The sequence below is a fragment of the Nerophis ophidion genome, linkage group LG03 (assembly GCF_033978795.1).
Source record: "Nerophis ophidion isolate RoL-2023_Sa linkage group LG03, RoL_Noph_v1.0, whole genome shotgun sequence".
Taxonomy (NCBI): Eukaryota; Metazoa; Chordata; class Actinopteri; order Syngnathiformes; family Syngnathidae; genus Nerophis; species Nerophis ophidion.
The window spans coordinates 82431011-82450746 of NC_084613.1; the positions used below are offsets into that span (position 1 = coordinate 82431011).

The window sequence follows — 19736 nt, forward strand, 5'->3', positions numbered from 1 at the left end:
AGGGAGAGATGAGAGGGAAGCCGACACTACTATATCACGTGTGTCCCTTTTTCGGCGGATTTTTCCGCTAGTGCAGATAATTTTGTCAACTTATAATGTAGTAATTTTGTGAGTTTATTAAAATTTACTTTTTCAAATTTTGATTTGAGGGGGCAAAACATTTATTTAAGGGGGCTCTGCCCCCTCTTGCCCCTGCGTAGAGCCGGCCATGCTGTCATGTTTGAATAATACTTTTTAAATGTAACTACAACACATCATGATAAAGAAGGACAGACACACAAACACACAAAAACAAAGCATGCAAACTTCTTGTTAACTTTTTTTTATTCTGCTGAATAGGTGTGACTAAGTTGTCCCTGGTTTCGTCCACAGATGTCCTTCTGGAAGCTTCCAGCAGACTGCCACTAAGCACAACGTCTCCCAGCAGATCCAAAACTTCGCCAGGGCAGGAAACCAGAACCCAGGACTCCTCTAAACATGTTTGCTATTCCAAACCCGATACCTCCAATCTAGTTTATTAATATTTCAAAGTGATTCATTTAGAAAAGTGGAAAAGAAAGGAAAAAAAAAAAGAAGAAGTGACGTCCCTTTAGCACAAATCAGGATGTTGTAGATATTGTACAGACATAATTAATAATTACACAACTGTAATTATTGCAGATTTATGTATGGAACCAATAGTGTCACATGATCATGATTTAACCCCGCCCCTAAGAAAAGAAATAATATTTTAGAGCCACACTAAATGAGAGGACAAAAAAATGCTTTCAAGTTTAATTGGAAAGAAGTTGCTCATAATATTACAACTATATACTCCAAAAAATAAATGTTTATTTTTTAGAGTAATAGTGATTTTTTTTTGTCATTGTCCAGAACTTTTGTAAAAAAAAATAAAAAAATAAAAAAAAGTCTTAATTATTAGTAATATTAAGATTAGTAAATCAAATGTTTTTGTTGTAATACTACAAAAAAAATAAACAAAATTAGAGTAAATGTCTTTTTTAGTTCGATTCTATGTTGAATTTTTTTTTTTTTTTGTGGAAGTTGTAATATGTGAAAAAAAACACATTTTATGTAAAATTATAATAGATTTTATTGAATATTATGTTGTTGTTTTTTGGAGACTCAAGGTGTAAACTTCCGAGAATAAAAAAAATTTAAATTTTAGGTGATCGAGCTGTAATATTACCAAAAAAGTCCTACTATACTTGCCCATCAAACTCATTTAATTGTTGTAAAAATATTGTAATATTACCTTCGTTTTCCACAAAATAACTTAATTTTTTTTTTAAACTTTATTCTTGTAATTTTGTATTTTTTTTGGAAGTATTATCAGCCTTTTTTCCACGTCAAACACCCTGGTTAGTGTTATTTAGTGTGGCCCTAATGTCGTATATTTACCACAAAAATCACCGCAATGAGACGCATCAGGACCACGTCTGGCGTTTTATTTTGAAGGGACTTTTTTTCTAAACAAGGATTATGGGAAGCAGAGAAAAGGAAGCCAGAGTGTTGGGACGTGTCCACGCCGCCCCCAACCCCCCGCCCCGGGGTCGACTTCCTGTGTCCCCGCCCGGACAAGCCACGCCCTCTCCGGGGGCTCAGAGGGCCTGGACCCCCGCCGAGCTCAACGACACCAGGCGCTCGCTGGACTCCCACAAACTGGCGGCGGCGGCGAGGTCCTGCGCCTGGGAGGAGGGGAGGCAGCGGAAGCAGTTGTTGAAGTACATGCCGCCCACGCCCTCCAGCTCCGGGGCCACGGCGCAGTAGACGGTGGTGGCGGCGGCTTGTTGCTGCGGACACACAAAACGAGACGGAGGACATTGATGGGACTTGTGTACAAATGTTTCTTTACATATATTTATTTATATCTACCGGATGTCTTTGGGACCACGAGAAGAACAACTGGCGGCGACGCCACCACTACCACGCTTCTGTGTACATAGCTAATAACTAGCAGTGACGCCAACACTACCATGCTTTTGTGTACATAGCTCACAATTAGCAGAAATGCCAACACTACCACGCTTTTGTGTGCATAACTCACAACTTGCAGTGACGACAACACTACCACACTTTTGTGTACATAGCTAACATTCAGCAGTGACGCTACCACTAACATTATTTTGTATACATAGCTCACAACTGGCAGCAAAGCCACCACTACCATGCTTTTGTGTACATAGCTCACAATTAGCGGTGATGCCAACACTACCATGCTTTGGTGTACATAGCTCACAATTAGCGGTGATGCCAACACTACCATGAATTTGTGTACATAGCTCACAATTAGCGGTGATGCCAACACTACCACGCTTTTGTGTGCATAACTCACAACTGGCAGTGACGCCAACACTACCACACTTTTGTGTACATAGCTAACATTCAGCAGCGACGCTACCACTAACATTATTTTGTATACATAGCTCACAACTGGCAGCGAAGCCACCACTACCATGCTTTTGTGTACATAGCTCACAATTAGCGGTGATGCCAACACTACCACGCTTTTGTGTGCATAACTCACAACTGGCAGTGACGCCAACACTACCACACTTTTGTGTACATAGCTAACATTCAGCAGCGACGCTACCACCAAGATTATTTTGTATACATAGCTCACAACTGGCAGTGACGTCAACCTTACCACGCTTTTGTGTACATAGCTCAAAACCGTCAGCGGCGCCACCACTACCATGCTTTTGTGTACATAGCTAACAACTGGCAGCGACGCTAGCACTACCATTATTTTGTATAAATAGCTCACAACTGGCAGAGACGCCAACACTACCATGCTTTTGTGTACATAGCTAACTGGCAGTGACGCCACCACTACCACGCTTGTGTGTACGTCGCTAACAACTGGCAGCGACACCACCCTTTTGTGTAAATAGCACACAACTGGCAGCGACGGTACCACCACCGCCCTTTTGTGTACAGTGCATAGCTATAAAAATTTGTATTTTTCACGTCATGGCCTGGGTTGTAGGACACACACACACACACACACACACACACACACACACACACACACTGGTTATCATTTGGAATGGGGACCAAGTTTTTGATCGTGACTTGTGGGGACCACCCTTTCTACAGGTTTTGGAGGCATTAAAATACATTTGGTAAAATGACCACTGCCCAGTTAGCTCATACACGTCTTTAAATCTCTGGATTGATGAAGTAATGTGCTGATCATACTTACAGGGGACCCTGGGGGGAAAAGAGTTCATATGATTCATGGGGACCAAATTTCAATCATTTTGCATAATTCACACACTTTTGTACGTGACTACTGAGGACCATTTAAAAAAAAAAAAAGGTTCAGATAAAATATAACTTGATCCTCAGAATACAGCACTAAGCTGTCCTCTTATAGGACTTTTCACCATTTAAATGTTAAAGCAAATCTTGCATCTTCTGCTATTTAGCAGTAATGAGGTTGTGTGCAACTCCCACTACCATAAATAGAAGGATATGGAATGGATCTGACTATCATCTAAAAAGTTTTCCCATTAGGGGACCTGTTTTTTGGTCCCCATACCGTCAGAAATCCCCTAAAACAGTGTAAACAGAGCGATGTCCCCATTAAGTCAGCATTGCCAGAACACACACACACACATTTATGGAATGGATCTGACTATCATTTAAAAAGGTTTCCTTTTAGGGGACCTGTTTTTTGGTCCTCATACCTTCAGAAGTCCCCTAAAGGTGTGTAAACAGAGCGATGTCCCCATTAAGTCAGCATTGCCAGAACACACACACACACACACGTTTATGGAATGGATCTGACTATCATTTAAAAAGGTTTCCTTTTAGGGGACCTGTTTTTTGGTCCTCATACCGTCAGAAGTCCCCTAAAGGTGTGTAAACAGAGCGATGTCCCCATTAAGTCAGCATTGCCAGAACACACACACACACACACACACACACGTTTATGGAATGGATCTGACTATCATTTAAAAAGTTTTCCCTTTAGGGGACCTGTTTTTTGGTCCCCATACCGTCAGAAATCCCCTAAAACAGTGTAAACAGAGCGATGTCCCCATTAAATCAGCATTGCCAGAACACACGCACACGCACACACACACACACACACACACACACACACACACACACACACACACACACACACACACACACACACACACACACACACACACACACACACACACACACACGTTTATGGAATGGATCTGACTATCATTTAAAAAGGTTTCCCTTTAGGGGACCTGTTTTTTGGTCCTCATACCGTCAGAAGTCCCCTAAAGGTGTGTAAACAGAGCGATGTCCCCATTAAGTAAGCAGTGCCAGAATACACACACGCACACACACACACACACACACACACACACACACACACACACGCACACACACACACACACACACACACACACACACACACACACGTTTATGGAATGGATCTGACTATCATTTAAAAAGGTTTCCCTTTAGGGGACCTGTTTTTTGGTCCTCATACCGTCAGAAGTCCCCTACAGGTGTGTAAACACAGCGATGTCCCCATTAAGTCAGCATTGCCAAAACACACACAGACACACACACACAGACACACACAGACACACACACACACACACACACACACACATTTATGGAATGGATCTGACTATCATTTAAAAAGGTTTCCCTTTAGGGGACCTGTTTTTTGGTCCTCATACCGTCAGAAGTCCCCTAAAGGTGTGTAAACAGAGCGATGTCCCCATTAAGTAAGCAGTGCCAGAACACACACACACGCACGCACGCACACACACACACACACACACACACACACACACAGAGTCAGTAAGTCTTTCAAACAAAGCGGGGACATGCATCAAAACACAACTTTTCCGAACACAACTCTTGAGTCCGTAATTAGCGAGAATCTTCACGCCGCCGCCGGACGGGCGAGTTTAGCGTCAATTGGCAAAGGCAAGTGGAGTAAAAGGGAAGTGGAATAAAAGACGTCAGGCGGAATTACACACGCCAGATCGAAGGCTCTAAAGTCTTTTCATGTGAAGGAAAAGAAAAAAAGAGGAAGGGATCTGCTCATGACAGGGAGAGTTTAGTCATGTGACCACTGAGACACACACACACACGTAAACACACACGCATACACACACACACACACAAGCAGCAAGTGTTTGAAGGAGCAGCTGCGCAGAAGATCCAAATCCATGTTTGCCATCAAGGACGCAGGAAGTGAAAAGTGGATGAAAGAGGAAGTGGCGTGCGCGTGTGTGTCACCTGCCAGCCGGCCGATAACAAGGCGTCACATGTCGGCCTATCAAAGGCGCGACAAACGCCGAAGCGAGCGTGTCATGTGACGTGGCGCCGCCTTTCAAACGCTCACCAGACTCCCGATTCGGAGTCAAACGGCACTGATAAAAGTTTGAGATCGGGGGGGAAAACAGTTCCACTTTCTTGCTGATTTGTTCTCTAGCAAACATGATGACATCATCTTCTAACTGGTGGCTGAAGGTCACGTTAAGGTCGTCCTGGTGGGACTTGACCTTCTTTCCACACTAGACCTTCTTTCCACACTTGACCTTCTCTTCGCACTTGACAATCTTTCCACACTTGACCTTCTTTCCACGCTTGACCTTCTTTCCACACTAGACCTTCTCTTCACACTTGACTTTCTCTCCACACTTGACCTTCTTTCCACACTTGACCTTCTTTCCACACTTGAACTTCTTTCCACACTTGACCTTCTTTCCACACTTGAACTTCTTTCCACACTTGACCTTCTTTCCACACTTGAACTTCTTTCCACACTTGACCTTCTTTCCACACTTGAACTTCTTTCCACACTTGACCTTCTTTCCACACTTGACCTTCTCTTCAAACTTGACCTTCTTTCCACACTTGACCTTCTTTCCACACTTGACTTTCTATCCACACTTGACCTTCTCTTCACACTTGACCTTCTTTCCACACTTAACTTTCTCTCCACACTTGACCTTCTCTCCACACTTGACCTTCTCTTCACACTTGAGCTCCTTTCCACACTTGACCTTCTTTCCACACTTGACCTTGTCTTCACACTTGACCTTCTTTCCACACTTAACTTTCTCTCCACACTTGACCTTCTCTCCACACTTGACCTTCTCTTCACACTTGAGCTCCTTTCCACACTTGACTTTCTATCCACACTTGACCTTCTCTTCACACTTGACCTTCTTTCCACACTTAACTTTCTCTCCACACTTGACCTTCTCTCCACACTTGACCTTCTCTTCACACTTGAGCTCCTTTCCACACTTGACCTTCTCTCCTCACTTGACCTTGTCTTCACAATTGACCTTCTCTTCACACTTGAGCTCCTTTCCACACTTGACCTTCTTTCCACACTTGACCTTCTTTCCACATTTGACCTTCTTTCCACACTAGACCTTCTCTTCACACTTGACTTTCTCTCCACACTTGACCTTCTTTCCACACTTGACCTTCTTTCCACACTTGAACTTCTTTCCACACTTGACCTTCTTTCCACACTTGAACTTCTTTCCACACTTGACCTTCTTTCCACACTTGAACTTCTTTCCACACTTGACCTTCTTTCCACACTTGAACTTCTTTCCACACTTGACCTTCTTTCCACACTTGACCTTCTCTTCAAACTTGACCTTCTTTCCACACTTGACCTTCTTTCCACACTTGACTTTCTATCCACACTTGACCTTCTCTTCACACTTGACCTTCTTTCCACACTTAACTTTCTCTCCACACTTGACCTTCTCTCCACACTTGACCTTGTCTTCACACTTGACTTTCTCTCCACACTTGACCTTGTCTTCACAATTGACCTTCTCTTCACACTTGAGCTCCTTTCCACACTTGACCTTCTTTCCACACTTGACCTTCTTTCCACACTTGACCTTCTTTCCACACTTGACCTTCTTTCCACACTTGAACTTCTTTCCACACTTGACCTTCTTTCCACACTTGAACTTCTTTCCACACTTGACCTTCTTTCCACACTTGAACTTCTTTCCACACTTGACCTTCTTTCCACACTTGACCTTCTTTCCACACTTGAACTTCTTTCCATACTTGACTTTCTATCCACACTTGACCTTCTCTTCACACTTGACTTTCTCTCCACACTTGACCTTATCTTCACAATTGACCTTCTCTTCACACTTGAGCTCCTTTCCACACTTGACCTTCTTTCCACACTTGACTTTCTCTCCACAGTTGACCTTCTTTCCACACTTTACTTTCTCTCCACACTTGACTTTCTCTCCACACTTGACCTCCTTTCCACACTTGACCTTCTCTTCACAATTGACCTCCATTCCACACTTGACTTTCTCTCCACACTTGACCTTCTTTCCAGACTCGATCTTCACTTCACACTTGACTAAGTTAGCATGTAGCTAGCATCGCCACCAACATCCAACATGTGACATAAACAGGAAGTTTATTATCGTGACAAACATACACTAGAACACTAATAGTCTTAGAGTAAAAACATTTATAGTCCTACACTAGAAAACTTACACTAGAACACTTACACTAGAATGCTTACATTCCTACACTAGAACACGTATAGTCCTACAGTAAAAACATTTATAGTCCTACACTAGGAAAATTACACTAGAACACTTACACTAGAATGCTTACATTCCTACACTAGAACACTATTAGTCCGACATTAAAACACTTAGTCCTAAACTAGTACATTTATAGTCCTACACTAGGACATTTACACTGGACCACTTACACACCTACACTAAAAAGACTTGTAGTCCTACACTAAAAACACTTATAGTCCTACATTAGAACACTTACACTAGAACGCTTACATTCTTACACTAGAACACTTAAAGTCCTACATTAAAACACTTAGTCCTAAACTAGTACACTTATTGTCCTACACTAAAAACACTTATAGTCCTAAACTAAAAACACTTATACTAGAGCACTTACACTAGAACACTTACATTCCTACACTAGAACATTTATAGTCCTACATTAAAACACTTTGTCCTAGACTAGTGCACTTATAGTCCTACACTAGTCACTTATACTAGATCACTTATAGTCCTACACTAAAAACACTTATAGTCCTACATCAGGACACTTACACTAGAACGCTTACACTCCTACACTAGTACACTTATAGTCCTACATTAAAACACTTAGTCCTACATTAAAACACTTAGTCCTATACTAGTGCACTTATAGTCCTACACTAGACACTTACACTAGATCACTTATTATCCTTCACTAAAACACTTAAAGTCCGCCACTAAAAACCCTTATAGTCCTACATTAGAACACTTACATTCCTATGCTACAACACTTACACTAGCACACTTACATTCCTACTCTAGAACACTTACACTAGTCACTTATAGTCCTACATTACAACATTTAAACTAGAACACTTACACTATAACACTTAAACTCCTACATTAAAACACTTATACACTAGAACACTTACACAAGTCACTTAAACTCCTACATTAAAACACTTATACACTAGAACACTTACACTACAACACTTAAACTCCTACATTAAATCACTTATAGACTAGGACACTTACACAAAACATTTATAGTCCTACATAAACACACTTACACACTAGAACACTTACACTATAACACTTAAACTCCTACATTAAAACACTTATACACTAGAACACTTACACTACAACACTTAAACTCCTACATTAAAACACTTATACACTAGAACACTTAAACTACAACACTTAAACTCCTGCATTAAAACACATATACACTAGAACACTTACACAAGTCACTTAAAGTTCTACATTAAAACACTTACAGTATACACTATAACACTTACACAAGTAACTTAAACTCCTACATTAAAACACTTATACACTAGAACACTTACACTACAACTCTTAAACTCCTACATTAAAACACTTATACACTAGAACACTTACACAAGTCACTTATAGTCCTACATTAAAACTCTTATACACTAGACCACTTACACTAGAACACTTAAACTCCTACATTAAAACACTTATACACTAGAACACTTACACAAGTAACTTAAACTCCTACATTAAAACACTTATACACTAGAACACTTACACTACAACACTTAAACTCCTACATTAAAACACTTATACACTAGAACACTTACACTACAACACTTAAACTCATACATTAAAAAATGTATACACTAGAACACTTACACTATAACACTTAAACTTCTTCATTAAAACACTTGTACACTAGAACACTTACACAAGTCACTTAAACTCCTACATTAAAACACTTATACACTAGAACACTTAAACTACACCACTTAAACTCCTGCATTAAAACACATATACACTAGAACACTTACACAAGTCACTTAAAGTTCTACATTAAAACACTTAGAGTATACACTATAACACTTACACAAGTCACTTAAACTCCTACATTAAAACACTTATACACTAGAACACTTACACTACAACTCTTAAACTCCTACATTAAAACACTTATACACTAGAACACTTACACAAGTCACTTATAGTCCTACATTAAAACTCTTATACACTAGACCACTTACACTAGAACACTTAAACTCCTACATTAAAACACTTATACACTAGAACACTTACACAAGTAACTTAAACTCCTACATTAAAACACTTATACACTAGAACACTTACACTACAACACTTAAACTCCTGCATTAAAACACTTGTACACTAGAACACTTACACTACAACACTTAAACTCCTGCATTAAAACACATATACACTAGAACACTTACACAAGTCACTTATAGTTCTACATTAAAACACTTACAGTATACACTATAACACTTACACAAGTCACTTAAACTCCTACATTAAAACACATATACACTAGAACACTTACACAAGTCACTTAAAGTTCTACATTAAAACACTTATACACTAGAACACTTACACAAGTCACTTAAACTCCTACATTAAAACACTTATACACTAGAACACTAACACTACAACACTTAAACTCCTACATTAAAACACTTATACACTAGAACACTAACACTACAACACTTAAACTCCTACATTAAAACACTTATACACTAGAACACTTACACTACAACACTTAAACTCCTACATTAAAACACTTATACACTAGAACACTTACATTAAAACACTTAAACTCCTACATTAAAACACTTATACACTAGAACACTTACACAAGTCACTTAAACTCCTACATTAAAACACTTGTACACTAGAACACGTACACTAGAACACTTAAACTCCTACATTAAAACACTTATACACTAGAACACTTAATCATGTTGGCACCTTTGCTGTGTGAAGTCCACCACATAAGAAGTGATGATGTTGTAAAGAATAGAGATGAAGGACAATCTAGGTGTGTGTTGTCTACATTTCAACATGTCTTCCTGTCCTCCAAGTGTCAATCCACAAAGGTCACATCTCAAGGACATCTGGCCTGTTTTCACTTTGCTGTCGAGAAAAACACCAAAACTTCTTCATAGTGGATCGAAACATTCTTCTTCAAGTCATATACAATCATCGTGATGATGTATTACACATTAGTACAAAAATAAGCCTACATTTATACTAATGTGTGATATACTTATGTATTTTAGCAATAAAAGATTCAATTAGTGTCGAACCATTTTAGAAAACATGGAAATTAATCAACAATATTTTTCAAATCGTACTTTTATCAAATTAAAAACAAGAATAAAAAAACAAAAACGTAAGAGAATCCATTTGGCCAGCAGCCTGAAGACCAGCACAGAGTCTCCGAGGTCCCTGGGATGTGATCCAGGTCTTCCAGTCTCACAGCTGAGACCCCAAACACCAAAGGGCTCGCAGGAAGTGAGCTGTCGTTTAAACTCTTTAACTCGCGTATTCAAAAGCAAGTAGTGTGTGTGTGTGTGTGTGTGTGTGTGTGTGTGTGTGTGTGTGTGTGTGTGTGTGTGTGTGTGTGAGACACACTATATATGGTGCAGTTATGGTATTTTTGATGCAATGTCAACCCCCGACCTTTTTGCATGTGACCCCGCCCACCGCCACCTTCCATGTGTAAGCTATACCACCTTGAGCTGGTGGGGATGTAAATAAAGTGTCGAGCATTCCTGTACATACTGTACCCACAGGCACGTACATACTGTACCCACGTGTGTACATTCTGTACACAGAGGCACGTACATACTGTACCCACAGGTACATACATACTGTACCCACTCGTGTACATACTGTACACACAGGCACGTACATACTGTACCCACACGTATATATACTGTACACACAGGCACGTACATACTGTACCCATGTGTGTACATACTGTACCCACAGGCACTTACATACTGTACCAACGTGTGTACATACTGTACCCACAGGCACGTATATACTGTACCCACACGTATATATACTGTACACACAGGCACATATATACTGTACCCATGTGTGTACATACTGTACCCACAGGCACGTACATACTGTACCCACAGGCATGTATATACTGTACCCACAGGCACATACATACTGTACCCACATGCATGTATATACTGTACCCACAGGCACATACATACTGTACCCACAGGCATGTATATACTGTACCCACGCGTGTACATACTGTACCCACAGGCACGTACATACTGTACCCACGTGTGTACATAATGTACCCACAGGCACGTGTATACTGTACCCATGTGTGTACATACTGTACCCACAGGCACGTACATACTGTACCCACGTGTGTACATAATGTACCCACAGGCACGTACATACTGTACCCACGTGTGTACATAATGTACCCACAGGCACGTATATACTGTACCCACGTGTGTACATACTGTATCCACAGGCACGTATGTACTGTACCCACGTGTGTACATACTGTACCCACAGGCACGTACATAATGTACCCACATGTGTACATACTGTACCCACAGGCACGTACATAATGTACCCACATGTGTACATACTGTACCCACAGGCACGTACATACTATACCCACAGGCACGTACATACTGTACCCACAGGCACGTACATACTGTACCCATGTGTGTACATACTGTACCCACAGGCACGTACATACTGTACCCACGTGTGTACATACTGTACCCACAGGCACGTACATACTGTACCCACATGTGTACATACTGTACCCACAGGCAGGTATATACTGTACCCACACGTATATATATACTGTACCCACAGGCATGTACATACTGTACCCACAGGCGTGAACATATTGTAACCAGGCGTGTACATACTGTACCCACAGGCACGTACATACTGTACCCACAGGCGTGAACATATTGTACCCACAGTCATGTACATACTGTACCCATAGGGACGTATATACTGTACCCACACCTGTAAATACTGTACTCACAGGCACGTACATACTGTACCCAAGCGTGTACGTATTGTACCCACGCCTGTGAATACTGTACTCACAGGCACGTACATACTGTACCCACGTGGGTACATACTGTACCCACAGGCACGTATATAATGTACCCATGCGTGTACATACTGTACCCATGCCTGTAAATTCTGTACCCACAGGCACGTACGTACTGTACCCATGGGTGTGCATATTGTACCCACACGTGTACATACTGTACCCACACCTGTAAATACTGTACTCACAGGCATGTACATACTGTACCCACGGATGTACATACTGTACCCACGGATGTGCATACTGTACCCACACGTAACCACGGCGATGCATGCTGATCAATACACTTTCATGCGTGTCTCATAGAGCAAAACAACAACAAGTCAACAAGTAAATATGGATCATATTGTGAGAGTTTCTGGAGAAAAGGGCTGGGAGACCTTCAGTAGTCCCTCAGGGCTCTGGACCCGGCCCACTCGGACCTGGACTTTGGCCTAAAAGTAAAATGTATCCCAGCCCTGCTCTCCAGGAACATGTCTTCCGCTTCCGTGTTCCTGCTAGCTGTGCTAGCGAGCATAACGAGGGTTGAGGCAGAGGGGAAGGGGGCGGGGCTTACTAGTCGAGCTGACGGGGGCGGGGCTTACTAGTCGGGCCTGAAAATCATAATTCTTTGTGTCACACGAAGACGAAGAAGAAGAAGAAGAAGAAGACAAAGTCGTGTTTCTGCCTCAACCTTCTGCTCCACTTCCTGGACTGTAGCTTCCATCCAAGGTGGACGTGTTCCGTTTCCCATTCTTTCACTTTCACTTTCTTTTTCTCCTTCCTTGGCCCAACTTGTGATGGTTCAACTAGTGGACGTGTCCATTTTTAATCTGTGCTGAAGATATTTTACATTTAATAAATAACCAATGAAATGAAGGCACGCCTCTTGTCTCTTTGAAGGTACATGAGGACAAATAAGGAAGCAACCACACACACAAATGTCACGCTGCAGACACACAACACATCAGCTTGGGATAATGACAAATAAGGAAGCAACCACACACACAAATTTCACGCTGCAGAAACAACATCGGCTTGGAATAATGACAAATGAGGAAACAACAACACACAACACATCGGCTTGAAATAATGACAAATAAGGAAGCAACAGCACACAAACATTTCACACTGCAGACACACAACACATCAGCTTGAAATAATGACAAATAAGGCAGCAACCACACAAAAAAATTCACACTGCAGACACAACACATCAGCTTTGAAAAATGACAAATAATGAAGCAACAACACAAAAACGTCCATCTTTAGACACAAAACACATCGCCTTGAAATAATGAAATTTTAAGCAAGCGACAAAACACAAAAATGTCAAACTGAAGCTTAGAATAATGACAAATAAGGAATCAACAACACGCAAAAATGTCACACTGCAGACACAACACATCAGCCTGGAATAATAACAAATAAGGAAGCAACCACACACAAAAATGTGACATTGCAGACACACAACACATCGGCTTGAAATAATGACAAATAAGGAAGCAACCACACACAAAAATGTGACATTGCAGACACACAACACATCGGCTTGAAAAAATGACAAATAAGGAAGCAACCACACACAAAAATGTGACATTGCAGACACACAACACATCGGCTTGAAATAATGACAAATAAGGAAGCAAAAACACACAAAAACGTCCCACTTCAATAACACAACACATCGGCTTGAAATAATGACAAATAATAAAGCAACAACACACAAAAATGTCACACTGCAGACACAACACATCAGCTTGGATAACTGACAAAAAAGGAACCAACAACACACAAAAATGTCAAACTGAAGCTTAGAATAATGACAAATAAGGAAGCAACAACACACAAAAATGTCACACTGCACACACAACACATCAGAATGGAATATTGACAAAAAAAAAGCAACAGCACACAAAAATGTCACACTGCAGACACAACACATCAGCTTGGAATAATAACAAATAAGGAAACAACCACACACAAAAATGTGACATTGCAGATACACAACACATCGGCTTGAAAAAATGACAAATAAGGCAGCAACCACACACAAAAATGTCACACTGCAGACACAACACATCAGCTTGGAATAATAACAGATAAGGAAGCAACCACACACAAAAACGGCCCACTTTAGACACACAACACATCGGCTTGAAATAATGACAAATAATGAAGCAACAACACACAAAAATGTCACACTTCAGACACACAACACATCGGCTTGACATAATGACAAATAAGGAAGCAACAACACAAAAAATTGCCCCGCTGCAGACACACAACACATCAGCTTGGAATAATAACAAATAAAGGAGCAACCACACACACAAATGTCTCACTGAAGGCACAACACATCAGCTTGGAAAAATAACAAATAAGGAAGCAACAACACAAAAAAAATGTCACACTTCAGAAACACAGCACATCGGCTTAAAATAATGACAAATAAGGAAGCAACAACACAAAAAAATGTCAAACTGAAGCTTAGAATAATAACAAATAAGGAAGCAACAACACACAAAAATGTCACACTGCACACACAACACATCAGATTGGAATATTGACAAAAAATTAAGCAACAACACACATACATGTCACACTGCAGACACAACACATCAGCTTGGAGGAATAACAAATAAGGAAGCAACCACACACAAAAATGTGACATTGCAGATACACAACACATCGGCTTGAAATAATGACAAATAAGGCAGCAACCACACACAGACATGTCACACTGCAGACACAACACATCAGCTTGGAATAATAACAAATAAGGAAGCAACCACACACAAAAACGGCCCACTTTAGACACACAACACATCAGCTTGAAATAATGACAAATAGGAAGCAACAACACACAAAAATGTCACACTTCGGACACACAACACATCGGCTTGACATAATGACAAATAAGGAAGCAACAACACTAAAAATTGCCCCGCTGCAGACACACAACACATCAGCTTGGAATAATGACAAATAAAGGAGCAACCACACACACAAATGTCACACTGAAGGCACAACATATCAGCTTGGAAAAATAACAAATAAGGAAGCAACAACACCAAAAAAATGTCACACTTCAGAAACACAACACATCGGCTTGAAATAATGACAAATAAGGCAGCAACCACACACAAACATGTCACACTGCAGACACAACACATCAGCTTGGAATAATAACAAATAAGGAAGCAACCACACACAAAAACGGCCCACTTTAGACACACAACACATCAGCTTGAAATAATGACAAATAGGAAGCAACAACACACAAAAATGTCACACTTCGGACACACAACACATCGGCTTGACATAATGACAAATAAGGAAGCAACAACACAAAAAATTGCCCCGCTGCAGACACACAATACATCAGCTTGGAATAATAACAAATAAAGGAGCAACCACACACACAAATGTCACACTGAAGGCACAACACATCAGCTTGGAAAAATAACAAATAAGGAAGCAACAACACAAAAAAAATGTCACACTTCAGAAACACAGCACATCGGCTTAAAATAATGACAAATAAGGAAGCAACAACACAAAAAAATGTCAAACTGAAGCTTAGAATAATAACAAATAAGGAAGCAACAACACACAAAATGTCACACTGCACACACAACACATCAGATTGGAATATTGACAAAAAAGGAAGCAGCAACACACAAAAATGTCAAACTGAAGCTTACAATAATGACAAATAAGGAAGCAACAACACACAAACATTTCACACTGCAGACACACAACACATCGGCTTGGAATAATAAAAAAATAAGGAAGCAAAAACACACAAAAACTTCCCACTTTAGACACACAACACATCAGCTCGAAATAATGACAAACAAGGCAGCAACCACACAAAGAATTTCACACTGCAGACACAACACATTAGCTTGGAATAATAACAAATAAGGAAGCAACAACACACAAAAATGTCCCACTTCAGACACACAACACATCGGCTTGAAATAATGACAAATAGGAAGCAACAACACACAAAAATGTCCCACTTCAGACACACAACACATCGGCAAGACATAATGACAAATAAGGCAGCAACCACACGAAGAATTTCCCACTGCAGACACAACACATCAGCTTTGAATAATGACGAATAATGAAGCAACAACACACAAAACGTCCATCTTTAGACACACAACATATCGCCTTGAAATAATGACATTTTAAGGAAGCGACAAAACACAAAAATGTCAAACTGAAGCTTAGAATAATGACAAATAAGGAATCAACAACACACAAAAATGTCACACTGCAGACACAACACATCAGCCTGGAATAGTAACAAATAAGGAAGCAACCACACACAAAAATGTGACATTGCAGATACACAACACATCGGCTTGAAAAAATGACAAATAAGGCAGCAACCACACACAAATATGTCACACTGCAGACACAACACATCAGCTTGGAATAATAACAGATAAGGAAGCAACCACACACAAAAACGGCCCACTTTAGACACACAACACATCGGCTTGAAATAATGACAAATAAGAAGCAACAACACACAAACATGTCCCACTTCAGACACACAACACATCGGCTTGACATAATGACAAATAAGGAAGCAACAACACAAAAAATTGCCCCGCTGCAGACACACAACACATCAGCTTGGAATAATAACAAATAAAGGAGCAACCACACACACAAATGTCACACTGAAGGCACAACACATCAGCTTGAAATAATGACAAATAAGGAAGCAACAACACACAAAAATGTCACACTTCAGAAACACAACACATCGGCTTGAAATAATGACAAATAAGGAAGCAACAATACAAAAAATGTCAAACTGAAGCTTAGAATAATTACAAATAAGGAAGCAACAACACACAAAAATGTCACACTGCACATACAACACATCAGATTGGAATATTGACAAAAAAGTAAGCAACAACACACAAAAATGTCAAACTGCACACACAACACATCAGCTTGGAATAATGACAAATAAGGAAGCAACAACACACAAAAATGCAACACTGCGAACACACAACACATCAGCTTGGAATAATGACAAATACGGAAGCAACAACACACAAAAATGTCACACTTCAGAAACACAACACATCGGCTTGAAATAATGACAAATAAGGAAGCAACAATACAAAAAATGTCAAACTGAAGCTTAGAATAATTACAAATAAGGAAGCAACAACACACAAAAATGTCACACTGCACATACAACACATCAGATTGGAATATTGACAAAAAAGTAAGCAACAACACACAAAAATGTCAAACTGCACACACAACACATCAGCTTGGAATATTGACAAAAAAGGAAGCAACAACACACAAAAATATCAAACTGAAGCTTAGAATAATGACAAATAAGGAAGCAACAGCACACAAACATTTCACACTGCAGACACACAACACATCAGTTTGTAATAACAAAAAAATAAAGAAGCAAAAACACACAAAAACATCCCTCTTCAGACACACAACACATCAGCTTGAAATAATGACAAATAAGGCAGCAACCACACAAAAAAATTCACACTGCAGACACAACACATGACCTTTGAAAAATGACAAATAATGAAGCAACAACACACAAAAACGCCCATCTTTAGACACACAACACATCGCCTTGAAATAATGAAATTTTAAGGAAGCGACAAAACACTAAAATGTCAAACTGAAGCTTAGAATGATGACAAATAAGGAATCAACAAAACACACAAATGTCACACTGCAGACACAACACATCGGCTTGAAATAATGACAAATAAGGAAACAACCACACACAAAAATGTGACATTGCAGATACACAACACATCGGCTTGAAAAAATGACAAATAAGGCAGCAACCACACACAAAAATGTCACACTGCAGACACAACACATCAGCTTGGAATAATAACAGATAAGGAAGCAACCACACACAAAAACGGCCCACTTTAGACACACAACACATCGGCTTGAAATAATGACAAATAGGAAGCAACAACACACAAACATGTCACACTTCAGACACACAACACATCGGCTTGACATAATGACAAATAAGGAAGCAACAACACAAAAAATTGCCCCGCTGCAGACACACAACACATCAGCTTGGAATAATAACAAATAAAGGAGCAACCACACACACAATTGTCACACTGAAGGCACAACACATCAGCTTGGAAAAATAACAAATAAGGAAGCAACAACACAAAAAAAATGTCACACTTCAGAAACACAACACATCGGCTTAAAATAATGACAAATAAGGAAGCAACAACACACACAAATGTCAAACTGAAGCTTAGAATAATGACAAATAAGGAAGCAACAACACACAAAAATGTCACACTGCACACACAACACATCAGATTGGAATATTGACAAAAAAGGAAGCAGCAACACACAAAAATGTCAAACTGAAGCTTACAATAATGACAAATAAGGAAGCAACAACACACAAACATTTCACACTGCAGACACACAACACATCAGCTTGGAATAATAAAAAAATAAGGAAGCAAAAACACACAAAAACTTCCCACTTTAGACACACAACACATCAGCTCGAAATAATGACAAATAAGGCAGCAACCACACAAAGAATTTCACACTGCAGACACAACACATTAGCTTTGAATAATGACAAATAATGAAGCAACAACACACAAAAATGTCCCACTTCAGACACACAACATATCGCCTTGAAATAATGAAAAATAAGGAAGCAACCACACACAAAAATGTCACACTACAGACAAAACACATTAGCTTGGAATAATAACAAATAAGGAAGCAACAACACACAAAAATGTCCCACTTCAGACACACAACACATCGGCTTGAAATAATGACAAATAGGAAGCAACAACACACAAAAATGTCCCACTTCAGACACACAACACATCGGCAAGACATAATGACAAATAAGGCAGCAACCACACAAAGAATCTCCCACTGCAGACACAACACATCAGCTTTGAAAAATGACAAATAATGAAGCAACAACACACAAAAACGCCCATTTTTAGACACACAACACATCGCCTTGAAATAATGAAATTTTAAGGAAGCGACAAAACACAAAAATGTCAAACTGAAGCTTAGAATAATGACAAATAAGGAATCAACAACACACAAAAATGTCACACTGCAGACACAACACATCAGCTTGGAATAATAACAAATAAGGAAGCAACCACACACAAAAATGTCACACTTCAGAAACACAACACATCGGCTTAAAATAATGACAAATAAGGAAGCAACAACACACTGCATACACAACACATCAGATTGGAATATTGACAAAAATTTAAGCAACAACAGAC

At 39.9% G+C, this 19736-nt stretch overlaps 1 protein-coding gene across 1 annotated transcript in view; it reads right to left on the reverse strand.

Moving 5' to 3' along the window:
• Nucleotides 1–306: 306 nt before the first annotated feature.
• Nucleotides 307–19736, reverse strand: part of wwox (WW domain containing oxidoreductase) — a 652147-nt gene continuing 632717 nt past the window's right edge. The window contains exon 9 of the mRNA XM_061896222.1: nt 307–1793. Within this exon, the coding sequence (XP_061752206.1) occupies nt 1602–1793 (192 nt within the window). The 3' untranslated portion in view covers nt 307–1601. The remainder of the gene's footprint in view (nt 1794–19736) is intronic.